This window comes from Atractosteus spatula, chromosome 23 (assembly GCF_055471065.1).
Source record: "Atractosteus spatula isolate fAtrSpa1 chromosome 23, fAtrSpa1.hap1, whole genome shotgun sequence".
NCBI lineage: Eukaryota > Metazoa > Chordata > Actinopteri > Semionotiformes > Lepisosteidae > Atractosteus > Atractosteus spatula.
The window spans coordinates 12,033,262-12,057,021 of NC_142728.1; the positions used below are offsets into that span (position 1 = coordinate 12,033,262).

Below are 23,760 nucleotides of genomic sequence, written 5' to 3' on the forward strand. Positions count from 1 at the left end.
ATGCAGCGAGATGGGCAAGCAAACGGACATGAGTGTCTAACAATATCTAACACTTTCTGCTGAAGTTTTATAGGCGCTGAAAGTAGGCAGTCATTTAAAACAATGTTCTGTGACCACGAAATCGCAGCTACATTTTCTTGTGGCAATACAAGATCTGCATATTTGACCACTTTCAGAATTGATATTGCACTTACTGTGTTTGTTTTTTTTAAGATGTTGAGGTACTCGAAGTTCAGACAGAAAAGAGTTTGAGTTTACAGATGAAAAAGGCCATATGTTTTCCTAGCCTATGTGGGCTGGGAGTGAACATGCTGTTCAGGTAAAAGAAAAGAAATGCAACATTTTCTGGAATGAGATAGCTTATTTATTTTCACAAAAAGTTGGCAATTTGTTTTAAGCCTTCTGACCAGCAATACAGCTTTTACAGTGAGGCATTGCAACTTGCCAATCACACAAAAGCACATTAGGTGCACTTTTACCCAATGAGGTCCAGGTGGAACAATGCCGGATCAGGTCACCTTTAAAAAGGCCTTAATTCAAAGGTCACTGCATGAAAAAGGCCACAGTCAGTTTTCTGTGCATTCCATAATGCCTCGAATGTCACCAGAAGCAAGGGAGAGGGCCATTGGCATGCTACAGGCAGGAATGCATGTGCCAGCATCGCCAGACATGGTGTAAGCTGCTCCACTGTGTCCCGACTGTAGAGAAGGTTTCAGCAGGACAGATGACCGTCCAAGATCCAGTCGCCCATCTGAGAGATCGTTTCAGATCTGCTACCCATGCTGCTGCCCTTGGAGCAAGCCGACCTGTCGGAGGCCCTCTGTTCACAGCTCCTAGATGTCGCACCTGACTGGCTTGGGCCAAACAGAGGCTGCAATGGACTCGATGTGGCATCAGTTCCTCTTCACGGATGAGTCTCTCTTCAAACTCTTCCACGCAGACGGGATGGCCAGAGTGTGGAGGAGGTGTTGCGTTTCTTTTTTCCATCAGTATATTTCAAATGAAAGTTTTGTATCTGAAAAATCTATAGATTTTATTTATTTTTTTGATTGTTTTTTTGTACAAATTTCCTGTGAAATAAATTATAAGGGTGGCCTTACACTTAGATATATTTGTTGTTCTGTAAGTTGTAATCCACATTTATGGTCAGTGGTATTGAACTGGCCCGTGTATTTTTCCTCTACCCAAGCTTTTGCACATCTGAAAGAACTAATCATCAAATCACCAAACCCTTAGTTGAATCAGGTGTGTAAGAGTTGGGTTAGAGGAAAAATGTGCAGGCAAGAGTCCCCCGAGGAATGAAATGAATACCACTGCTCTAAATCCCACAATTTGTTGTAGCGAGTATAAGGTCAATTTATTCATGAAAGTGCATAAATATAGTCATGGACATTTGATTAGAAATCATGGGAAAGTTTTTGAATTTTGTTGGTAAAAATGAGTGGGAACCCTGTGTTTTTCAAAATGACTTCTTGCTCATTTCAAGATATTTTGTGTAAATCGTAATTCAGATATTCCTGGAGACTGCAGTATTGATGCATTTGTCACATTTACTGCATATTTAAAGTTCTGTTCTTGAGACCATTAACAGATAGAAGTAAAAATCTTTAGTCTTATGGACCCCTAAAACTGGACCTGGCTTTCACATAAGTGTATCCATATGCCAAACCCTTTTCACCAATTTATAATCTGACACCTTTGGCAAGGGTAGTGTTTGCAGAGAACATCTCCTTTGCAAAGCAAGGAAAGAAAAGACCAGAAAGTGGGGTAAGAGCCAAACAAAAGCATAAAAATTGCTTGTGTCTATTTAATACAGCAAAGGGAGTAACTGGGAATGTGCAACCTTTACAAATGAAGACACTTCAGAAAAGCATAATGTATTTAGAAGAATTTCAAGTCTTGCATTTGAACTACACATTTTAAAAACTGACTAGTGTTGAGCAATTATCGTGCTGTGGAAACGCTGGCTTTATTCTTGCTGTGCTTGGTAGTCCTGCTGGTAAAGACCATATTTAATCATTTCAGTTCACTTAAAAAGTGGAGATTTTAAAGTTGGGTGGCCCACTAAAACAGGAGAATAACATTAACAGGACTATTCAAATGTGTTGTGAGGAATGAAACTGGGGTACTCAAACATAGTGTTGGAGGGCACCACATCTGTTCAATATGCCCACCATTTGTGTCCAGCAGAGCCTACATACATCCTCTGGTGCGTACTGCTGTTTTATACAAAAAGCTTTCCTTTTTTGTGTATTGTCTCTGCAGTTTTGTACAATATAATTGTCTGAACAGGCCACTTACTACAAAATCACACTCTAAATGTTTTGATTTCATAAGCGATGGTCATCAACATCAGCATTTATAGCAGGGATGGGCAACACCAAGTCTTCAGCCTTGAAGATCCTCTGGTTTCTATACCTCTCAAGATCTTAATTACTTAATTTACCTAATTATTTGTTAGTGCTGATTTGGAAAGGTAACACCTGCAGGATTCAAATCTGGAAAAATGGATTTGCCGATTCCTGCTGCAGCTTTTTTTGTAGACTTAGTTTCATAAAATGAGAATCACGGTTATATTTACTAACAATTCTTATTCATTGACTTTAAAATCCACAAAAAATTATTCACATTTTCATGAGATTGTAGTTTTCTGTTAATTTGTTAGTGCCACCAGAACAGATTTTAGAGTGGATTGTCAGATGTATTTCAGCCTCCAGTTTTATAATGAATGCCCTTGTGAGCTGATGCTGATGTGTAGAACAGTGCAGCCAGCTTGTTTGTATAAAGTAATCTTTAAAAAGGTTAGTTCTAAATAAACCTAACCTTTATTTAGGTTAAAATTAGGTTAGGTTAAAATTAATTAACATCAATGCACTATAATACAAGGGTAGCTGTTTCTGCTATATAATCTGCTTGGAAAAAGAGGTTGTAATAATTGCATGTAGAAAGGAAACCCCCTTCTGCACAATACCATGAGAGACACGAAAGATTACTGGATCTTCTGACACAGCCAAATGAGAACTAAAAATCCAGTAGAACATTACTACTTAAACAGTTCAATAACAGCTTTCTGTTGGGGGCAAATGAAGGTGAATTGGTCTATAGTGCAGGATTTATATGTGAAACGCTTTGACATTTAACAGCGATCAGCCCCTAGTTGAACAGGTCTGTATGTTTTGTCTTGTCTCCTTATGGTAATGAATGCTTTAAGACGGCATCCTGCTATGGACTAGTATACTAGTATCAGGGTGTAGTCCCACTCTGTCAGCACGGCTGACTCACCATAACATTCTAAGGATAAAGAGGTGACTAAAAACGCATGGATGTCTTGAATTTGTATATGCTTCACAAAAGGCAGTTCCATTCCATAACTCTTAACCATCTTACAAAATACCATGCTTTTGTCTCTTCAGCAGCATACAACAGACCCTGAGAATGTGAAGGATTTAGCAAAAGAGAACCATCTTGAAGGCAAAACAAAACTTGAAAAGCAATCGATTTAAGGACAATAGATGACACATTTGTGGTCTGTCTCATACTTCCTAGAAGTTCCCTACCAGCCAGATGCAATACCTCCTTCAGTATTAAACAGTACTGAATAAGACTGGCCACATATAAATCAACAGAACTTCAGCACTACATTACTTTTAAAAAACTGTTCAGATAAGGGCCCCAACAGCATTTAGTCCTGAGCTAGAAAATTAAACTGGACCTTTGAAAAAAAGCTTGGCTTCTGGAGCTCTAGAACCTCAAGAGAACATAACTAGTATTAATGAATACAATATCTGCCCACCCCTCTGCAATAGAAGGAATCCTTCAATATTCCATGACAGGTCCCTCACAGGCCTTCCTTCAGGAATACTTGGTATTGGAGATCTTCTTCCATAGCAGGGTTTTGAGATTGTTGAGGACCAAAGAATGATGCACCTCCATCTGGCTGGCCAGGCCACTTAGGGTGACACAAGTTCGTAGCTGCTTTTGCAGGTCTTCCCTGAGGTCAGGTGGAGCGCCAAAGAGCAGGAAGTCCAGCAGGAGATGGCATACCTTGGCCAGGTTGGGCTGCACCACTTCCGTGTTGCACTGTTTGACCAGCTTGTCGCAAGTGGCCGTGCAGTCCTTGCCATAAGTGCAATCACTGTTGTGCTCGCAGCGCCGGCCCTTCAGGAATCCCCGCACGGACATCTCAGAAGCCACACTTCGCAGGTCCGCCATCTTGCAGTCATATTTGCTGTTGTAGCCAATGTGCCGGGGGCTAGCATCACACATGAAGAAGCTCCCATAGGAGCCGTGGAAGACCTCTTCCACAAATTCCAGCAGCCCAATAGTGATCTTGGCCCTCCGAGGCCAGGCTGGAGCCAGCCACTGGTTAACACTAGAGTGCAGGGCTGAAGGGACTAGTGGCTGCAGATAGCGGGGAACCTCCAGCCTGTATAGGGAGCTGTGAGCCACTTGCTCAGTCACATACAGGTCACCACAAAAACCCAGAAGCCTGGGGGTGTGCTCTTTTTCCTGGAGCGCCACCATGAGTAGGAACTCGTTGACCTGCAGTAGCGCCCACACTGACTTGGCCTCAGCCAGGGACACCTTCCCATCCTGATTGACATCCGCCAGAGAAATAACGCGGCCCACCAGGCTCCCCAGAGATGGCTGCTCACCAAGATTGGACTGGAGGGGAAGAAAAAAGAAGTGTGTGCACATGAACTCCAACTGACAGGCTTTGGAAAATCTCTTAACAGTTCCTTCTCAATGGCAAGCCTCTCCATTGTACTTAGTCTTGTCATTTGGCTTCCATTATCTCAGAGGACAGGTTACCAGTTAACTTTCAAGGGTTAACTTTCCTCTGAGTTGATTAAGCATTACACTCAAGGCTGGTTGCAGTCTGCTGATGCCAGCCTTGATTTATTCTAGTTGACTCTATAGCTATTTTTGGCACTTATTTCTTCAGCTGCAATGTCCTATTCCCAGATTTAACACACAGGTAGTTTCTGATTTATACACTATTAATTTGAGTTTTTTTTTGGTTTAACAAGGCTCAAGAATATATACTGCTTTCTAATTAAGGACAAATTAGTTCTCCAGTTAACAAGCTCAGCCATAATCTGAAATACGCCACTGCTCAAGACAACATACTCTGCAAGTACTCAGTTGCCCTGGGATAAATAGAGTCACTTGGGTGACACACAGACAGCTGAGAAGTCTTTGTGTTCTTCCAGCCACTGTTTACTTCCATCATCCCACATTGATTAAATCAATCTATAAAATGTCTGTATTATCTTAGTCTGTTAAATTATGTTTATATTGTGTAAATTCTAACATAAAATTAATAAAGTCATCAAACTGATTAAACTACTTTGAAACATGTTAATGAAATTCAATATAAAGCATCTGTAAACAAAAAAAAAACAGATCACTTTAATATACAATAAAATGATTAAGCAAAACAGTCTATTCGGTCAATTAAAAATCAACTAAATATTATTTTTAGTCCTAGTTAAGAGACTTTTAAATACATTTGTGAACAGAAAGAGGAAGAGGACCTAAAATAACTGCACTGTGTATCTCAGATGTGTCTATGGGTTACATGACTCATGTATTTTTCTTAGCATTCACTACCCACCACTAACAGACTTTCTTCACATTTTACTATGTAAATATCTTACACTAATAAATATTTATATTTTTTATTCAGGAATTTAATATCCGCTTAATATTCCAGTTAAGAATGTATTCAGAACACATCCTTCCACTGAATCTGGAATCTATTCACTTGCATTCTTACAGGAAATTAGTTTTCAATTTACACATATTTGAGTTACAGTAAGAGGCATTATTTACAACAGGGATTCTTAACCTGGGGGTGGCGAGAGTGGTGCTATAAAGACGTGAAAATAAATTGTCCTAAAAAAACAAAAAATAATTTTGATGAGTGTGTACAAGCTCTGTCTATTACAATGGCACCACCTGCATGCCACGTAATGTCTTTTATTAATTTCTATTTGGTGGGCCACGATTGCATTTATATTTGTAGCACTTTTTTTTTCCGCGCAAGGTAGTCTTGATTAGCCTAGCAATGGAGCATTTTTTAATAGGTGGTACTGGAAGAGTGAGAGCTAAAGAAAATGTGGAGAAACGCACAGCAGAAAACTCTGAACAGAACAGATTTACACAGACAAATGATGGAGAGGATGCAGGACCACTACAAATGGTTTGTGGCAAAGTGTTAAGAACCCCTGATTTACAACATATCCATCCATTTTCTATCTCCTTCTTCCATTTCAGGGTTGGGGGGAGCCAGTCTATCACAGGACAAACATAGACACTCACACCAGGCCCAATTTTCCCAATTAATCTTCCAGAATGTCTTTAGACAGTCTGAGGAAACCAGAGCGCCAAGAGGAGACCCATGCAGACACAGGGAGAACATGCAAACTACATGCAGATAGCATCCCCAGAACTGAACCAAGGCCCAAGCTGTGTGAAGCAGCAATGCTTACTACTGTGCCACTGTGTCCCACTATAAACAGAACTACTAGTATCTCTAAGTATATCCATTTTTGCCACACAATGAGCAGATCTGTCCTATGAAACAAAGCCAAGTTCATTTCCCAACTATTACATTCTCTAAAGTAGATGGCAAACTCCAAGTAATCAATTAACTGATAGGCTGTTTACTAAGGTATGCAGTCTCATTTTATCGGGTCATGTATAAAAGTGAAAACAGACCCTCAGGAAACTGTGGAGCATTTCTCGAAATTCATCCATGGAGGTCCCTCTGGTTGGTTTATCAAAGAGTGTCATCTCTTTCCTGGGTACAGAATCAGGGCTGCCATCACCCCTTAGAGTCTCTTCAATACCACACTTGATAATAACCGGCTTCTCCTTCCAGGCTCCGCTGTAGACCTGTAAACCGAAAAGGACTGTCAGCCAGCAGCACAGAGTAGGGGCTAGAGAGGGTCGTGGGTTCTCACTTGAACAATCATATCTTCAGTCACTGTAGGATCTTTTTTATAGACTGACTGCCATCAATCTTAACATGCAAAGATATTCACAAACCTAGGCATTACAGTGAAAAAAAATTAGTAATATTTTCGTCTCCCCTGGTGTCTCTGTACAGGTTACTTCCAAATTTCAAAGAGCAATGTAAACACTCAATTAATAATACTGTCTTATTTTGTGTAGTATGCAGTAATAACAGTTTGGCAATGCAATTTAAACTCTTTCAAGGATGATTATTCTGTTTATTGGACTTAAGCTGCAGAATGGGTTATATTGATCCCTTCAAGAATTGACTCGATTAACTGGGTGTGAGTAAGCAAGGGAGCATCACTGAATTGCAGCCTCTTGTTCACGAACTGCGATGCGCCTGTACCTGGTGTGTGGGTGTTGAGGATAGGCAGTGTTGTAATATTAGCGTGTTTTCCTCACAGAGAGCTTTGCAGGAGGACCCAGAGATGATGCCCCTTCTGTAGTGGTCACACTGAAAGAGAAATACATTACGTTTTCTCAAATTCTATTGCAAGATGACAGACATGGCCTCAGAAGTCCCTTTAGGTGAGTATTCAGAAATAATTTTGTGGAATACATGACACATGTATAATGTAAAACATGTAAAAGGCATGATAATCTCAATGTGTTCTCACAGACATTGAAAGATAAATTCCATAATCCATAAAATATTTTGAGTTTGACAAGATCATAAATGTTTATATGAATACCTGTTTTTAATTGTAAAAATCAATTCACACGTTATACACATATTAAAGCTCAGAAATTAATTCACGGTTTCAATCATTATTTTGACTCAACTGTCTTTTTTTCTTGAAATCATTTATTTACTACATTTGTATGGAACTGCAATGTCAATGTCACATAACATAACATAGCTACCACATGCAGGATTCGGTAGTTAGAATACAGGGAGGACATTTCAGAGGAATAATCTAACCTGGTAAAAGTCACTTCCATAGTAACATTGACATAAAATTTAACTATTTGTAAATAATAGGAAAGGAACATCTTCAGAGTAAGAGAATGTAAAAAGCATCCTGAACAAGGCCTACTTAAAAAAAACAGCACATGCCACATTGACACATGGCCCCAAGTTTGAAACAAATTTGAATGTACAAATATTTACTCCCCAAGGAATCTTTGAGGTTATTTAAATTCATGTCACGGTTATGAAACAATTTGAAAGGTGCATACAGGAACCTTTTGACATCTTTTCCTATCATTTCTGCTACTGAGTGAGAGGACAGACCTTGTTTGCCACACAAAGTGTACTCTTTGACTTCCTGCATTGTGTTCACTGGTTACCACAGCAACATGCTTTTTCTAGCTCTGCTGGCGTTTGAGGCTTTAGAGCTAACTATCCAGAGGCTGTCATCCAATAGAAATGTATACTTTAGTCCTGCCCAGCACAATGAACAAGGCCTCAGTAGTTTGTTTTATCTAGCTCTCCCTCAAGGCTGTTTGCAGCAGTGACAGAAAGCTCTGATCCCACTCACCCTGCAGTGCCACACTTACCCTAGCACAGAGTTCCCTCATCCTGAAGGACCCTGTCTCTTTTAATTTTGAATCCAGCCGAACTCTTGATTTTTACTATTTTCTTCACTCAGGTCTCTTATGGCTCTCGAAATGATTATCAATTAATGTACAGAAACAGGTGAGATATTTTTGGATGATATATAGAACACCATCTGGTCATTTAAATAATTGTCTTAAATGTAGGGAGTTGTAAAACCTAGCACCTGGCAATTTTCAAAACCCTCCTTCTAGCTGAAACTATTAAAAAACATAATTTTTTACATAAATAATATGTAAAATACATACATAAACATAAGAGTTTGATAAGATTAATTAAAGAAAGAGCTAAAACTGGATGAAAACCAAGAGGGACAGAGGTACTGGGAGCAGAATTGAAAAATACTTCCTTTGCAGATTAGGATCATTCCACTCTCTTGTGTTTAAATCACAGACCAAGTTCAATTCTTGATATTTGTTATTGCTTTGAAAAGAATTTAGGGCAAAATGCAAACTTCATCAGATAGAAAATGAGCTTTTCCTCATGGACAATTTCCTTATATTTCTTACAATATTGTCTCTATGAATCTCTTAATTGCATCAGCTCTTTTATTGTTTTACTACATGTCCGGTATGTTGATTCCATTTTTGATTTAAAAAGTCTTTTTAAGGCTCCTGAAAACAAGATTAGGGTAACAATGGAGGGAAAATACATCATTAGCATCACATAAAGTCTCAGAGCCCAGTGGTGAAACTGGGCTTCAAGGGCTTGAAACCAGTTCTTTTCATTGTACAGGGATGCATTGCCTCACTAGGTGAACGCTGTCTCTAGGGTGTTCACCATGAGTAAGGAGATTTTGAACCACCATTCAGCTTCAGCTTGGTAACCATAAACACACAGCAAAAAAGTGATGTTTATTGTTTTGGGATTCTTATATTGTAACATGATGCAAATGTTTGCATGTTTATTTGCATTCAATTTTTTATTCCTTTATAGCATTATATAGCATAAAAATGAAGCACACATTCACTGTTTAATCTGATTATTTCCGTGAGGAATCCAAACAGATTGTAGAAAGAATCTAACCTCTGCGGTCACAGGACTGCATGCTGAATCTCTGGCAGGTGATGAATGCCTTGCAACATACTGTATGCATCAATATGCAAAAGTAACATACTGTTCAGATCTGAGCCCCAAGCATGTAACACTGGGAAATGACAAGAAAACACTTTTTCCTTTGTTGTGATCCATTAAATATTAAAGAAAATACGAGACAAGGTATTAAAATGAAGGGAAAAAAAACTACTAAGTAAAGATACATGAAATCATACTGATATCTAATATTCAATTCAAGTTTTAGTATAAAAATATGAGGTATTTAGATATGATTAATACCTCAGGTCTTCTTTGAAATCAGTAAATAAGTAGGTGAGCTATATATACATACAGTATATACAGTCTCCAATTGGTTGGTGATTTCGATGCCTAGTGTATTTTTGTTAAGAGAAACTAACGATAAAACATTCGTTTCCGTTTAATGAAAAATACTACCTTACCTGGAGCAGTTATGTTGGTAAACCAGAACAAGACTCTTTTTTGTTTTTAGTGTCAGGTTTCAATGTCATTTCCCCTAACATGGCAGCTAACATCAGGAGTATGACTTTTTACTGTTCAATTGCAGATCTCTCTCAGGCAGAAGATAATGTGGGAATGTCATTTAGGAGCAGAAAAAGAAAATTCAGTATGACTTTCCACAGCACAGTCTGAGTGACAGGAGTAATTGGGGGCATTGTAGAGTTTTAAATTAGCTGACATTTGAAGCACTAAAAGCACTGAGCTAGAAGAAGCTTTAGTTATACAAGAGCTACTTCACTATGTTGTTATACCTAACACATTTGTCAATAGAGACATCTTTCAAACAAATATCAGGGATTTTTTTCTTGAAAAAACCCAAACCAACTATAGTAAAGTGAATTAAATAAGTTACTGAGATCTAATTTTTAATCATTTTTGTGATTTTAATGTGCTATGTATACAGACTGAGTTCTAAAATTCACACATTCAAAGTAATATTATTTCTGCCTTCATTTTGTTCAGTTTCTAAACCCGATACATTGAAGCAGATGTATTCCACTTAATCCTAAACTGTTTGGTAGGGCACAATTTGCTTTGTCATGGAAACTAATACTGTACCAATAGATTTCAAAATATTAAATGGGGGTCCTGGTTATTTATAAGGAAAATTTAATTAATCCCAACTATCCCAAAATTAATCCCAAATAAACAGTAAAATAAACTGTAGAGGCATATCCAGCAACTTAGGTACTTCCAAATATAGCAAAATCTATTGTGATGCATTGAGAAAAAGGTCTTTATGCCAGATTTGTACATGCACACATGCTTTAGAAAAGACTATGCTATCCTATGAATTGTTCGTGCATGCACAGGATATCATACAAAGAGCTATATTTCTAACCACGTAGTGAAAGAAGGAAGGAAAACTGAGTATTTCTAACTGGCAAATCTGAAGATACCATATTAATACACAGCTGGGTTTGTGCACATCTCAAATCTGAACACAATCCCCTACCCCCCAAATACCTTTCAGAGTCTTTTTTGTTCATTTCTCCTGCATGATACTGCCACGGACCCACTGTAACCTAAGCCCACATCCTGAAAACCAGACTGCCTCCCCAGCATGAGGACAGGAGGTAAAGGGGAATAAAACTGTAATAAGAAACGAATGAGGCGGACAAGCCTGGCTATTAAATTTTTCATGATACACTATAATGACCACTGCAAAGATAAATACCAGCAATTACATTATCCCAAGCTGAGTTAATGGCTTTTTAAACATGCACCATCAAAATTCTGTGACCCACAGCAGACCTATTCAGAAAACATTTACCCAAGTCCTTTTGGTTCATCATTTTGCTTCCAATAATATATATTTAAATATTAGGGGTGCACTGATAAGGATTTCTTTGTCAAATAGCTATACCTGATGCATTTATGATTCTACAATTACCACTTATTTCCTAAACATAATTTAAGCCCTGGCTTATACCATGGGTTTTATACAGTAGGTTGCCATTTAATCACAATTTAATTAATCAATTTAGAGATTATTTTATTTATTTTAATGTTTTAAATCTGGACATTTAAATTTACTAGTTTAAAAAGCAAGTGATTCTTGGTCACTGTATGAATAACTAGGCTTGGGTTCTCCAGACCCAGGGTCAGAAACCCCTCACCTAGGTTGTGTTGAGTAAAGCTATCAGCCAAGTTACTGAATAATAATGTTATACCTGCTTTAAATGCTGTACATTTTAACATTAGTTTCCATTATTTTATAATGGAAGAATAATGTTATTCACTTAAATTTAAACTGTCTACTTCAAAAATCACAGAACAGCTTAATCACATCAATATCTGCTGCTTCAGCCCAATGTAAATACACCCACAAGCACTGCCAATTAAGACAGGAATTACAAGAAATTACTGTATTAGGCTTGGTAATAATAATTATGTATTTATTTAGTGGTCATGTCAAAACTTGTGGCATTGTGTTACATTTGTGCCAGGAAGCAGGAAGAACATTCCAATAATAATCACAATTCGCTGACAAAATGTCCTTACAAGAGGTCACAGAGAAATTCTGGCCAAAGGACGCATCTCCTTCACTTACAAACCTGAAACAGCATGAAAAGAAACAGGTTCCCCCCCCAAAAAATCTGAATCTGCCTCATTCAAAACTGAAACATGTTACTTGTTTCTATGCTGCTGGCACTATGTTTTATGCATTCCTTACTAGGTGGGCTCCATTGCCTAAGAATTCTCATGTTCTGCACAACCTAGAAGAGCACCTAGAAGATGGCATTTAAATGAAGCATAGTCTAAATATCAACCAAAAGTACAAAATCTACTTGACTGTTCACTATGTCAGACAGACACATGGATATACAGTAGTATATACAATACTATATCTATCATCTATTATGTATACATAAAATAAATCTAGTTTCTTAAACTACATCTATCATCTATTACGTATACATGAAAGAAAGTTTATTAAACAGGTCATGTTATACTCTTTAAATCTGAAGTTTAATCAAATAATTCATAAGTGCACTGCTAACAAAGTGCCATGGGTCATTTTTGTCCCTTCTCTATAAATGGTGAACCTAACATTAAAAGGCAGCATGTCAAGACACATTTTGCACCACTGTGCTTTGATAGCCTTGTCTTCGCTTTCTAAGGATGACATAGAAATGAAGGGAAGCCTTTATTTTGGCCTGTGGCCTAGCTTTTTTAAAGCTCAAACTGCAAATACATTAGGGACTACCTGCCATTAAATTTATTCCAAGTGTTTTGCCGCCACATAAACTAATGTGGTGCATGGCCTGAATAGTACACTACCGAACTACACAATTTGATTCGTTTTGTAATTTTCCTTTACTTCTTGAACTTCAGCAAAATCTGGAGATGACAATGAGTGAACCTCACTGATAAAAGAGCCTCCTATTTCCAAGAACTAAGCTTACATGCTCTCAAAATATAGTAAGCAGAACTCTAAGGAACAGGTTGGGTTCTGCAATGTAACAGGAAGGTTGCTTTAATTTCAAAAGTGTCTCTTTGAACATATAAGAAACAAGAAATGAGTTTAAAAACAATTAGGAAAATAAAATGAGAAGCTCCTCTTTGTTGTCATATGATTCACAGCCAGTTCTGCTTGTGTCTTCCAACCACTACACTGCTCACATATAAGTGAGAGAGTGTCATGTGAAGGCAGAGTAAGGACATTTTAAGTGTGGCGATATACAAACAAGAAAGTTTAACTCGGCCGGATGGGCTGAACAGACTCCTCTTATTTATACCCAAAAGAGCCATTTCCTTTCCCCAAAAAAAGCAGAAACCAGCATAGCCCTTGTTACTAAACTAAAAGAGAAAGTAAAACGGGTTTATAGTCTCTAGGGAGGTGGTGTTCAACCTGAAGTGCATGTGATGAAGTGAGCAGAATGCATGGCCCTGCTAACTGACCTTTCTATCAAGGGCAATACCATAACACCACTACAAAAATCCCTCAGGGCTCAAAGTGGGCAAAGATGGAGAGTGGGCTCCTTCAGTGTTCCAAGTCTTTCACCATTAGGCTAGTCTGAGGCAAATGACTGAGGTAGAGTGGTTAAAATGGGGGAGAATGAGCAGAAGGTTCACACTGGGCTCATGCAATAGGATATACACATCTGTAAGAACTGAATAAGGGAAATTACAGGTGAGGTGCAGCCATGCCTTAAAGGGCAAATCCACTTACGATTATCATTTGACAGACATGGCCACGGCAGAGCTCCGAGTATGATGAATAATGCATGTAGACAGCCCAGCTCCCGACAAAAATCCCCAGCCAGGCCAGGAAGAGGTACTTCACTTTGATAGCAGGCAGGCGGCTCTGGAAGAGAAAGACAGATATACAGGGAATAAGGAACTGAGCTGTACTGTGTTCCAGGATAGGAAGATTAATGGCATTGTTATTTAATGTCCTCGTGCAACACCATCATTCACACTTTTACAAGCAGCATGTCAAAGTCACTATTTTATAGAAATCGGCTACCAGAAGGGAGGAAAAAAATAGAATCCACTGTAAGCTGTATCATTGTATGTTCAAGACTTCAGCTTCACAAATACCAATTTCTAGTCATGTTTTTTTTTAAAATGTAGAATGATCTCCAACTCTGTCATACTGTATATCATAGTTTTTATCTTCTGGATTAGATTGCATTAAAAGGTGGGGCATGTAGCCTTTGTTGCTGGGGCATCACCAGTCTTGTACAGGTGGGCAGGAGGGGATAACAAAATAGGTTTTGAAGACAGTTGCAAGTTTTTTTTCCTGCCAGAAGGGGGTTTTCTTCTCAGGTTCTTTACAACTGGGAAGGATCCCCCTGAGAATTGTTTTGCATCTCAAGAGGAAGTTGGCTTCCTCTTCACAGTCTTTCACTTTCTGGGCAAGGCAAAACAATGCCTATTATGGATACATTGAAAATGGGGTAGCTTTCTCTTAAACCAGGGGTGCCTTTCCTTTTGTTGTGGATCTTCATAAAAGCTCATAAAGCTCCCCTGACTTATGCTTTGAACACCTTTCTTTCTTCACCTAAACTCTAAATCCCTTTCAATCAATCAATAATGTTTCATGACCCACTCTAATGTAAGCAATCATCTATAATATCAAAGCCACCTCTGCTGGACTGGAGTTCTGGAGTTAAATGCATGACATTTTTTACTTGCCCCATCTTAATGCAGTTATTTCACCATAAAGAACAAACTGGTGTGCACTCCCAGTGGGTGGTTGTTAAATCAACCAAGCTTCAAGTCGATATAACAAATAGTTCCCACGATACAAGCAATTCATTTTCCAGCGTATAGCAATAACCTTGTGATAGATGCCCTCTAGCCTGCGTCCTTTGATGAGATCCAGAACAAAATCTAATCAGCACTGCTTGGTATGAAGGATAATTAAGTTTGGAGAAAGTCAATTCAGCTGTTTCAGCAACCAAGGTAGAAGCATTTGGAAAACCATCATACATCTGTATCAATAGCATGTAGAAGACTGTATGACAACTAATGTACCCTCACACAAGTGAATTGACATGCTGTTCCTGTAGCACAGCTTCCCATTGATTAGCCTAGGAAAAAGTGGTGAACTATGTTCTAAAATTCAACAGATAATTTTTTGTAATAAAATGTCAGAGTGTATCGCAAGAGCAATTGCTTGTGAATTATAAATAGGTAATTCAGCAGGAAACAAATCTGTGCTGTTAATGGACCAAATTTCAGTTTTCTCATATAAAATAAAACAGAATGCCCATTTATGTTACACAAAATGAAAACTGGAATAATACTAACTTACATATATTTCACAGTAATAAACATTCCTAGACAAACGTTTGCACACCCCATGCAATCAAAGAACATCTATCATAATTGTGGCTGAGCTAATGTCTAAAACATTATTGATACAACATTTTTTTCTGTAAAAGCTGTGGTTAAAAGTGTGTTTAAAAGTGATGTGTTTAAAGAGTGAAAAACATTGAAAGATAAAGGTTACTGGGCAAAATTTCCACTTCCTTTTCCTTATCATTGTAAAGTTTAATCATCTGACAGAGAAAAAAAACACTGATAAGAAAAGAAACAAGGATACTTTTTTATTTAAAGTCAATAAAACTCAAGATGTTTGACAACTGACTAAAATCACAAAATAGCTAATTAATTTAATAGTGTTCACAGCACTTCAGTACAGGTTTTGTTCAAGGGTTTATTTTTCTTTAAAAATAGAACAGAGGATGCTAGACTCAATCAAAGATAAAACTTTTAAAAAACTTTTTTTAAAAACTGCAGGAGCATAATAAAAAAATGAAAATGGATTGTGGTCTTAAGTGTCAGTAGTAATTAAATGAAACAATGTTCTGCTGCAGTCATAATTGCAGCTCAAAACACTGAATAGTGAGTTGATTTCCAAATCTCAGCTATAGGAACTCATCAGGCCAGAGCTTGTAATTGGTTTCTGTGGCATTAAGCTGAGTTTATTGGAGCAACTGGGATAAAGTACTTCGCTCAAGGTGCAACTGTAGTGTCTGCATCACAACACACTAGTTGTGAGACCAGAGTCAATACTATGCTGCATCCATGCTGACAATTAAGTTGGTTATAATCACCTACATTTAAAACATTATCCAAGCCTGTTTCTTTAAATGTTAAATGACAAACAAAATTCCAAACCATTTACAAGAAGATCTTAAAAATGAGGGTCTTACTTTCCAAAGCTGTGCTTTATTCAAGCAGACAGTCCAAGCCTCTGTTGTTAGAGCATGCTTACAGGTTATACATTTCTGGCTGCTACAGTATGTGTCTTCTGGGAGTGTGCTCAGGGACATCCTGATGAATAACTTCTCCTTCAATGAACGTCCACTCCAGGGAGATGGACCAGAAGCAGAGGGCACAGATGCCACTGTACACATGCCATGCTCAACCATGCAGAAGGAGCCATGTGCATCTCTTCCTCTAATTAATCACAACTGACCTGCACTTTGAAAATACTTAGAAAATGCTGCCACATACCCTTACAATACCCTGTGTCATTGAAACCCTTCCGCCCTCAACAAATTCATTCATCCCCACCACTTCTCCATTCATGTTAAAATTCTCATCTTTTTGTAGGATAATCAATAATCCTGGATTATTGCAAATGTGCATTATTTTTATGTTGAATCCACGAATTTAGATCATTTCTATGGCATGTAAACTAAATCCCCCATTTCAATCTATCTCATTTCTAAATAAAACCAAAGACATACAATATCACATGCAGGAACTCAGACGTCAAAAGCTAGAAAATTGTGCCTTAACCCTATTTCAAGTCAAAGTTTTAAAAAAAATAATGTAGGAGGAAGAGGGAGAGCTGTTGCAGGGAGGAGGATGAAGAAAAAAACATTTGTTTCAATTTTCTTTATCAACAATAGAGATTGCTTGCTAAAGAAAAAAATTGCAAAACACCATGCCAGAGTTCCAAACATGATTATAGCAGAAATGAAGATCAAACAACAGAACTAGATAATCTGGACAGCTACTTCTGCTTGGTTTAACTAAAGCTATAGTAAATGTACCAAGCAAACAAACATCTTCAAACTGCTTTCTATATCAGGGGCTACAGTATGTCTGAGATGCTGACCACTCCACTGTCTAGCCTATGGAACACAATTTCACAAGCTGTTTCAGTTTAGTTACCTCTTCCTGAAACTACTGGCAAGGGCCTTTTTAATATAATTTACTGTCTGATCATAGCCTGAGAATGACAAGCAGATGTTCCTTATCATAAAAAGCAGTGTATTTAGTCACTGGTAATTGTTTACCAAAAACCAGTCTGAATGTTTTTACTTTAATTCTTTTTGGTATTATTCTAAGGAGAGCCATTTCACACTGATCACCAAACCCTGCTACATAAACCTGGCTTTGCTTAGTGCACAGTATTAAACACATCAGCCATACAGTGGGTATGAATACACCTAAGATATTTCAAAAGGCTGGAATGTTAATACACTTGCACAGTGCAATGAGGATAAAAGACTGAGAAACGTATAACTTAATTTGAATAAATAATGAGATAGGACTATCCATGTGTATTTTGTGTGCCGAAAGATGGGAGTAATTTATAATTTATCGCTGAGCAATAAAAGGTCTTTTCTAATTTAGAACCTCAGATTATGTTTTTGTCGGGAATACCAGTTACGTGTCAAGGATGGCGTTTGGAGCACCTGGTTGGACCCTATGCAGCTCTGAGACTGTAAGTAGCTAGTGATTGGCTTCCAAAACCCAAAGGCAAAAGGCAAAAGTCGTATTTGAGGTAGAAGAGCTAGGTCAGGTATCACAAGAGTAAGGTCAAGAGTATCCAAATCCAGAACGAGAGGCGAGACGAAGTCGAAGCAGGAGGAAAACAAGGTCAGGTGGCCAAAAATCAGGTCCACAAGAGAAAGCCAAGGGTTATTCTCAATAGTGAGCGGGAACTGAGTGGAGTTAGAGGGAATAAATAGAGAAGAGCGTGAGGAATGACAATTGATTGATTAGTGCGCGGGTGTTGGCGGTGATAGGTGCTCATAGGAATGCAGTTTGTGACATTACGTCTTTACAACTCACAGCAAAAACCTCCACATGTGAGAAGAAGACAGTGCAGACAGGCTCCTCTGGACTATCCACCCATCAAGCCATTCGATTTCCTACTGAGCTACAAGTTCTGCAGTGACGTACCAGGTGATCCACTGCTGATTGGGGGAGAGACATGTCCCTTGCTGATGACATAGTGAACCCATACAGGAAGTTCTTTGGGAACTAAGACAGCCCTGGACAACTAATCGCTCAGAGAATCCTGGTGGTTAGGTAATAAATATTTCTTTAAAAATGTACCCAGGTTTAATCAGTTTGGCTTTGCCTGCTGTTATTTTTTCCCACACGAAGAATACTTATTTACTGGGCATAGGCTGATTGCAACACTGGAATGTCTTCAGTCTAGGGAATATGGTACTATTCTCTCTCAGAAGATCCTCGGTTTCTAACCAGCACAACATACTGTACATCATGGCAAACAAACCAGAGTTACACAGGCATGGAGTATACAAGCTCTCCAATTGCCAGGGCACATTTTAAAATCCAGCCTTTCCACATCAGTGACAACACTTGGCTCCATAATGGATGGGTAATTCACAAAGGAAAGCACTAACAAGAGAGGAAAGCAAAAATCACAGAGTAGCCTCAAAGACTGTTAGCAATCACTAGGAAAAAAGTGCAAGAAGAAGCTTTATCTTTTTTCTTTATTCTAAGCATTCAGTGAAATCCATTAGAAAAGCTCACCCTCTTAAACTGGAAAGGTTTACTTACAATGATTATACCATACATTTAGGAGGCTTTGTCATAGTCTGCATTGTGATTTACCTTTCCTCTCCCTGTGCTTTGACACACTTCGCCACACTTTCACCAGGTTTTACCACCTTTTACTCTAAACTTCTACCATTGGACCTTTCGGACTAAAGAAAGCAAGATCTCCTGGTCAAATTTAAAAGTTAACTTGTCTTCAGCTTGATACTTATTGACCATATAATACCATAAAATTGTGTTACTATAATCCTTATGTCTTAAAGTCCAAAGGCTACTAAACCCCTGTTCTAGTGTTTTGCTTTATGCTAATTTCAGTCACAATCTGGTACCACAGAGTTTCAAAGTGTAAATGTATACAGTGCCATATTTGCTCATGAAAACTTTTTTCTAATTTAGAAAAATTAGTGCATGAAAACTGTGAGCATTGTTGTAATGAACATAAGAAATGTGACAAAAGATAGGACATTCTGACATTTTGTTCCAGACACATACAATATGTTGGGTAAGAAATGCCTCCTGTTGTCTGTCTTGAATGCAATTTTTGTGTCTATAGATCCCTGTGTCACTATTCCTTTTAGAGCTCTGAGTAATTTACTTTAAATTTAATGCTTAGGTTTAACAGTCAGAGGTACGCATGCAAGAGTTAAGCTACATTTCAGAGCTGTTATGTGCAATTTCTCTACCATATATTTAGTGAAGTCTTTGGCTCTTTAAAAGAAGAACAGTGTCAAAATACCATGCAGTGCCAAGGGGCTGAAATTTTCACTTTTCTTTATTAACCTTTCGTCAAAATGTCCCTTATTTCTATTAAAGAGCCCAGTCTAAAAGGTCACACTACATGAAGTTAAAGTAATTTAACATTAAATGGAGCGCCTGCAAAAATAAAAAAGGACAGGCGGTGCTTCAAGCGACATTTAAGAAAAATCTGTGCTATTAAGGGTGTGTTCTGCTATTACGCCTACAAGGTCATTTCTTCTTTCAAATATCATAAGCATTTCTAATAAAAATAAGCATCTAAAACAGAAGTAGAATACTAGTTATATGAGTGTTAAAATTTAGAATTCCTGACTTGTTTTTCTAGTTTTCTACCTCTCAACCTGAAAACTGATTCAGAATCTGGCTGCAAAACCACCACCAAATTCCCAAGCACTGGCCTGTAAAAAAATGACGACACACTTGCATTGTTTGAAACACACTCCTTGTCAAGCCAACAACTTCTTGTAACACTCTGAACCTAAAATGAAACAGCAAGGCCTTTGTGTCCAGCAAAGCACTGATACAGCCTTTATCTATAATTTGCAGTCCCTCAGGGGTACCTTAATGCAAGAGATAGCCAAGTATCGCCAACAGGAATCTATCTCATACAGGCAGCATTCTTCCTACTGTTCACTTCAGACAGGCTACAGAATTATTTTCTCTGAAAATTTAAATTTAATTTTATATCAAATTTTAATATCAAATATTCCTAAAGTGCTGCAATCCTTTTAAATTAGTGTACCAGAAATTGATTTTGTTAAGGAATAAAAGGCCAAACCAGCTTCAACCTCTCTAGCCCTCTAAATGTGCCTGATCCAGTAAATAAATACTTTAAACTGGCCAACAGAAAGATGTGTTAGAAGAAACATAATGCACACAGGCTGGCAAAATTTGAGGATGCCCAAGACTAGAATGAAAAATTTCAATATGGTAATCTAAAAGCAAACACTGAGCATCTTTGAAACAATAAGACTAAGATTGCAAAGCTATTTAGGGCTGGTACAAAACAAGGGCTTGGCTTAAATCCAGAATTTTAGTGACAGCTCTCCCCAAAGAGTATATTGCTGATTTATTGTATTGGCACTGAACAGCTCAATGTAATAAAATGCCATAGTCCGTGCATTGTTTTCACGTACCTAGAACATGTTCATAACCCTAATCCTATTTCCTCCAGTCCTACATTAGGTGATTCAATCTTGAATAATGAAAATGAGATATAGTTCTTAGCCAGCATGGTGTGTGGTTACAAATATACTGAATGCTCTAATACAATCAGATTCTTGCAATCAAAGATTATTGAAAGTAAAAAAATAGCAAAAACTGCAAGTAATGTCTGTATGATCCATTCACCATCTTATCCAATTAGGACATTTGATTGTTTTAGCCACCAGTTCCAAAGATCTACATGATGTCAAGCAAGCTCACACTGAAAATGAACCCTTCTCACCTCACCTTCTCACAAACTGAGAGAAGGGTGGGGCAGGCCCCTAATAAGGAACGAGACAGACCTTTAGTGAACGGTTGATGCACATTCACACAATTGGAAAAGAAAGTTGTTGACAGCAGGTCCAGTTGCATTGTTATCACTTCAGCTTGCATTACCTCATATCAATGGCTAGATTTCTGCATGTGCAGTCGGGTGTTTGATCAATGTGTTTCCAGTGAACAATTTGCTATCACATGCTATGTATAGGAGCCATCTCAGGTTTATAAGAATTTCAGGTAAATCTATATATTTATACATCAGTCTTACTTCTTTAATTCCACAATACTATTTGACAAGACCCTACATCTTGTTCTACAGCACCAGCAATAAATCAGACACCTTTGAAAGGAGAATCATACTGGGTCTTTTTTCAAAACATGCACATCTACAGAATAAAATGCTAATTCCAAATGCAAAATTTCAAGAAATGACATCAGTTTGTATTTTTCCAGTTTTCCTGCCTCAATCAGATTGTGGTTTTGTGATGTTTTACACGTTTGAAAGGAGTTTCAAATGTATAACCATGGACTATTCTACTGTATATGATTGATCTAATTTAGATAATGAACTCACATCACAAGTTACTACCTCACAAGGGTAGTGTATGTGTGAGATGGTCTGTACAAATGCATTAAGACACAAATACAATATGTTATTGATAAACTTGTCCCACTTAAAAGTTTGAACACACATACAGGCACACAACTTCATATGTAACTTCTTGACCTGGGACATTTGAAAAATTCTTTACATAGTGACTGATTTTGAAAATAACGTGCAAATGTCAGTTCAGGGGATTTCCAGAGGTGTGAAAAATACAATACAATGGTATAATAAAAACAAACCAATCACCCAAGATAACTGAAATGATCTAGCTACTGTATCTTGCATCTTGAATAACGTTATGCTCCCCTGTAACAAAACATTAGCAACTTAAGAGAGCACGTTACCATCCCTGTACAAAAACAGCTCTTAAGAAACAATGTATTACAAGAAGGAATATTTTCTAAAGATAAAATAGAATAAGCTTTTTTATAAAACGTGCAATATTGTACACATTTGAGACATTAAGCTTTCTAGCGCTTTTTTCGAAATATTCCACCGTAAGGACAGGTTGACGAAGACTCTTAAAATAGTCTCCAGTAAGGTATGTAATGCAGTAAAAAATCCAACCAAAACTACAGTATATACGGAGAACTTATTCCTGTCAAGCTGGCATCAACCTTAAAATGGGTGCTTAAAAATAGCCTTTTGACTGCCTCGCATCACTTCGATAATCATGATGATGCGAACACTGGAAAATATCTCCTTTCAGTGAGAATGAACAACAGAGCTGTTGTATTTTCAAGAAGGACACGCACAAGGAAGAAAGACAATGATGTCAACAGAGGAAAGGCGAGTTTGCTTTGTTCAGATTCACACTTTTTACAATACCGCGTCAACAGTATATTCCAGGATATTTGGCCACAATTGGTATAATACAATATCCGATTTTCTCTGTCATAGTAAAGCACTTTATTCATTTAGTCATTCATTCCTTACATTGAATGCGTTTGTTGGTCTTCTGCTTGTGCGTCCTGAATACATCTTATGTAAAATAGAAAACACGATTTCTTATGTAGGCTAAGACAACAGTGGCTTTAGATCGCATCACCAGCTACAGTAGATATGCAGAATCATTTCTGTATGTAAAGTAAAGCTCCTGGTTTAAGAGGTTAAATAAACATAGTCCAATAGTTTAAGAAGCAACGACACACTTATTAAAACTAGCCAATTTCGAATGACTAGACAGGGACATCCCTGATGATACACCACAGCAAAGAGGGGTGCTTACCTGCAATCCTTTTGACATGGGGCAAAACAGAACCAAATGCACCAGTCTTCGTAAACTCCTCATCATCTTTGGGGTTGGGAACACATGGAATTGTCTTGGGTATAGAAATGCTGGATGTGATTGTCAAATCAGTGTACCTTTAGTATTCCCCTTGTGAAACATCTCGATGCAGAGTCCACAGCAGGACATCATTCGATTCTTCTCAGATGTTCAAAATGTGTACGTTTAGGAATGTAAAGCTCATCTAAGGCGTGCATTTGGCTCACTATATATTCAAAATAAAAAAACGAAATGCTAAATTATTAGAATATAAGGGTTTCAACAGCTTTTGTTACATCCGAGGTTTCGCTCGAAACGCATAACGCAACTGTCTGTCACTGCGCTGCTCAAACAACTACAACAAATTGCGTTCAATTACATATTTAAAAATCACTGTGAAAGTAAAAAATATCTTAAGTGGCGCATGTACTCTCCGATGCAAAAGCCCAACGTTGCGGTACATGGAACACATTTTGTCCACATCGGTAAAATCAAACAAGATTATCTTAATGCTATTGATGTCCTGTATTTTTAAAGCACTGATGCTCCACAGCTCCGACATGCAGGGTCTACGTTGCTGAAGAATAAGAACCGACTTTGGCTTTAATTAAAGGGGAAGTGATACCAGGGCTGTCTTGTTTTCTGCCCCCGACATAAAAAGAGAAGTGGGTATCTTTGATACTAAACGTGTTCCTTCTCGGTATTTAA

The 23,760-nt window shown here is 37.9% G+C and overlaps 1 protein-coding gene across 1 annotated transcript; it reads right to left on the reverse strand.

Moving 5' to 3' along the window:
* Positions 1–341: 341 nt before the first annotated feature.
* On the reverse strand, positions 342–23,536 carry dipk1b (divergent protein kinase domain 1B). Its single transcript, XM_088940302.1, has 5 exons — positions 23,014–23,536; positions 13,833–13,967; positions 7,370–7,477; positions 6,724–6,900; positions 342–4,665 (listed from the first exon to the last, which is right to left on the reverse strand). Exons 1-5 carry the CDS (start codon positions 23,077–23,079, stop codon positions 3,853–3,855), a joined length of 1,299 nt encoding a protein of 432 aa, XP_088796428.1. The 5' UTR covers positions 23,080–23,536; the 3' UTR covers positions 342–3,852.
* Between the last annotated feature and the right edge of the window lie 224 nt (positions 23,537–23,760).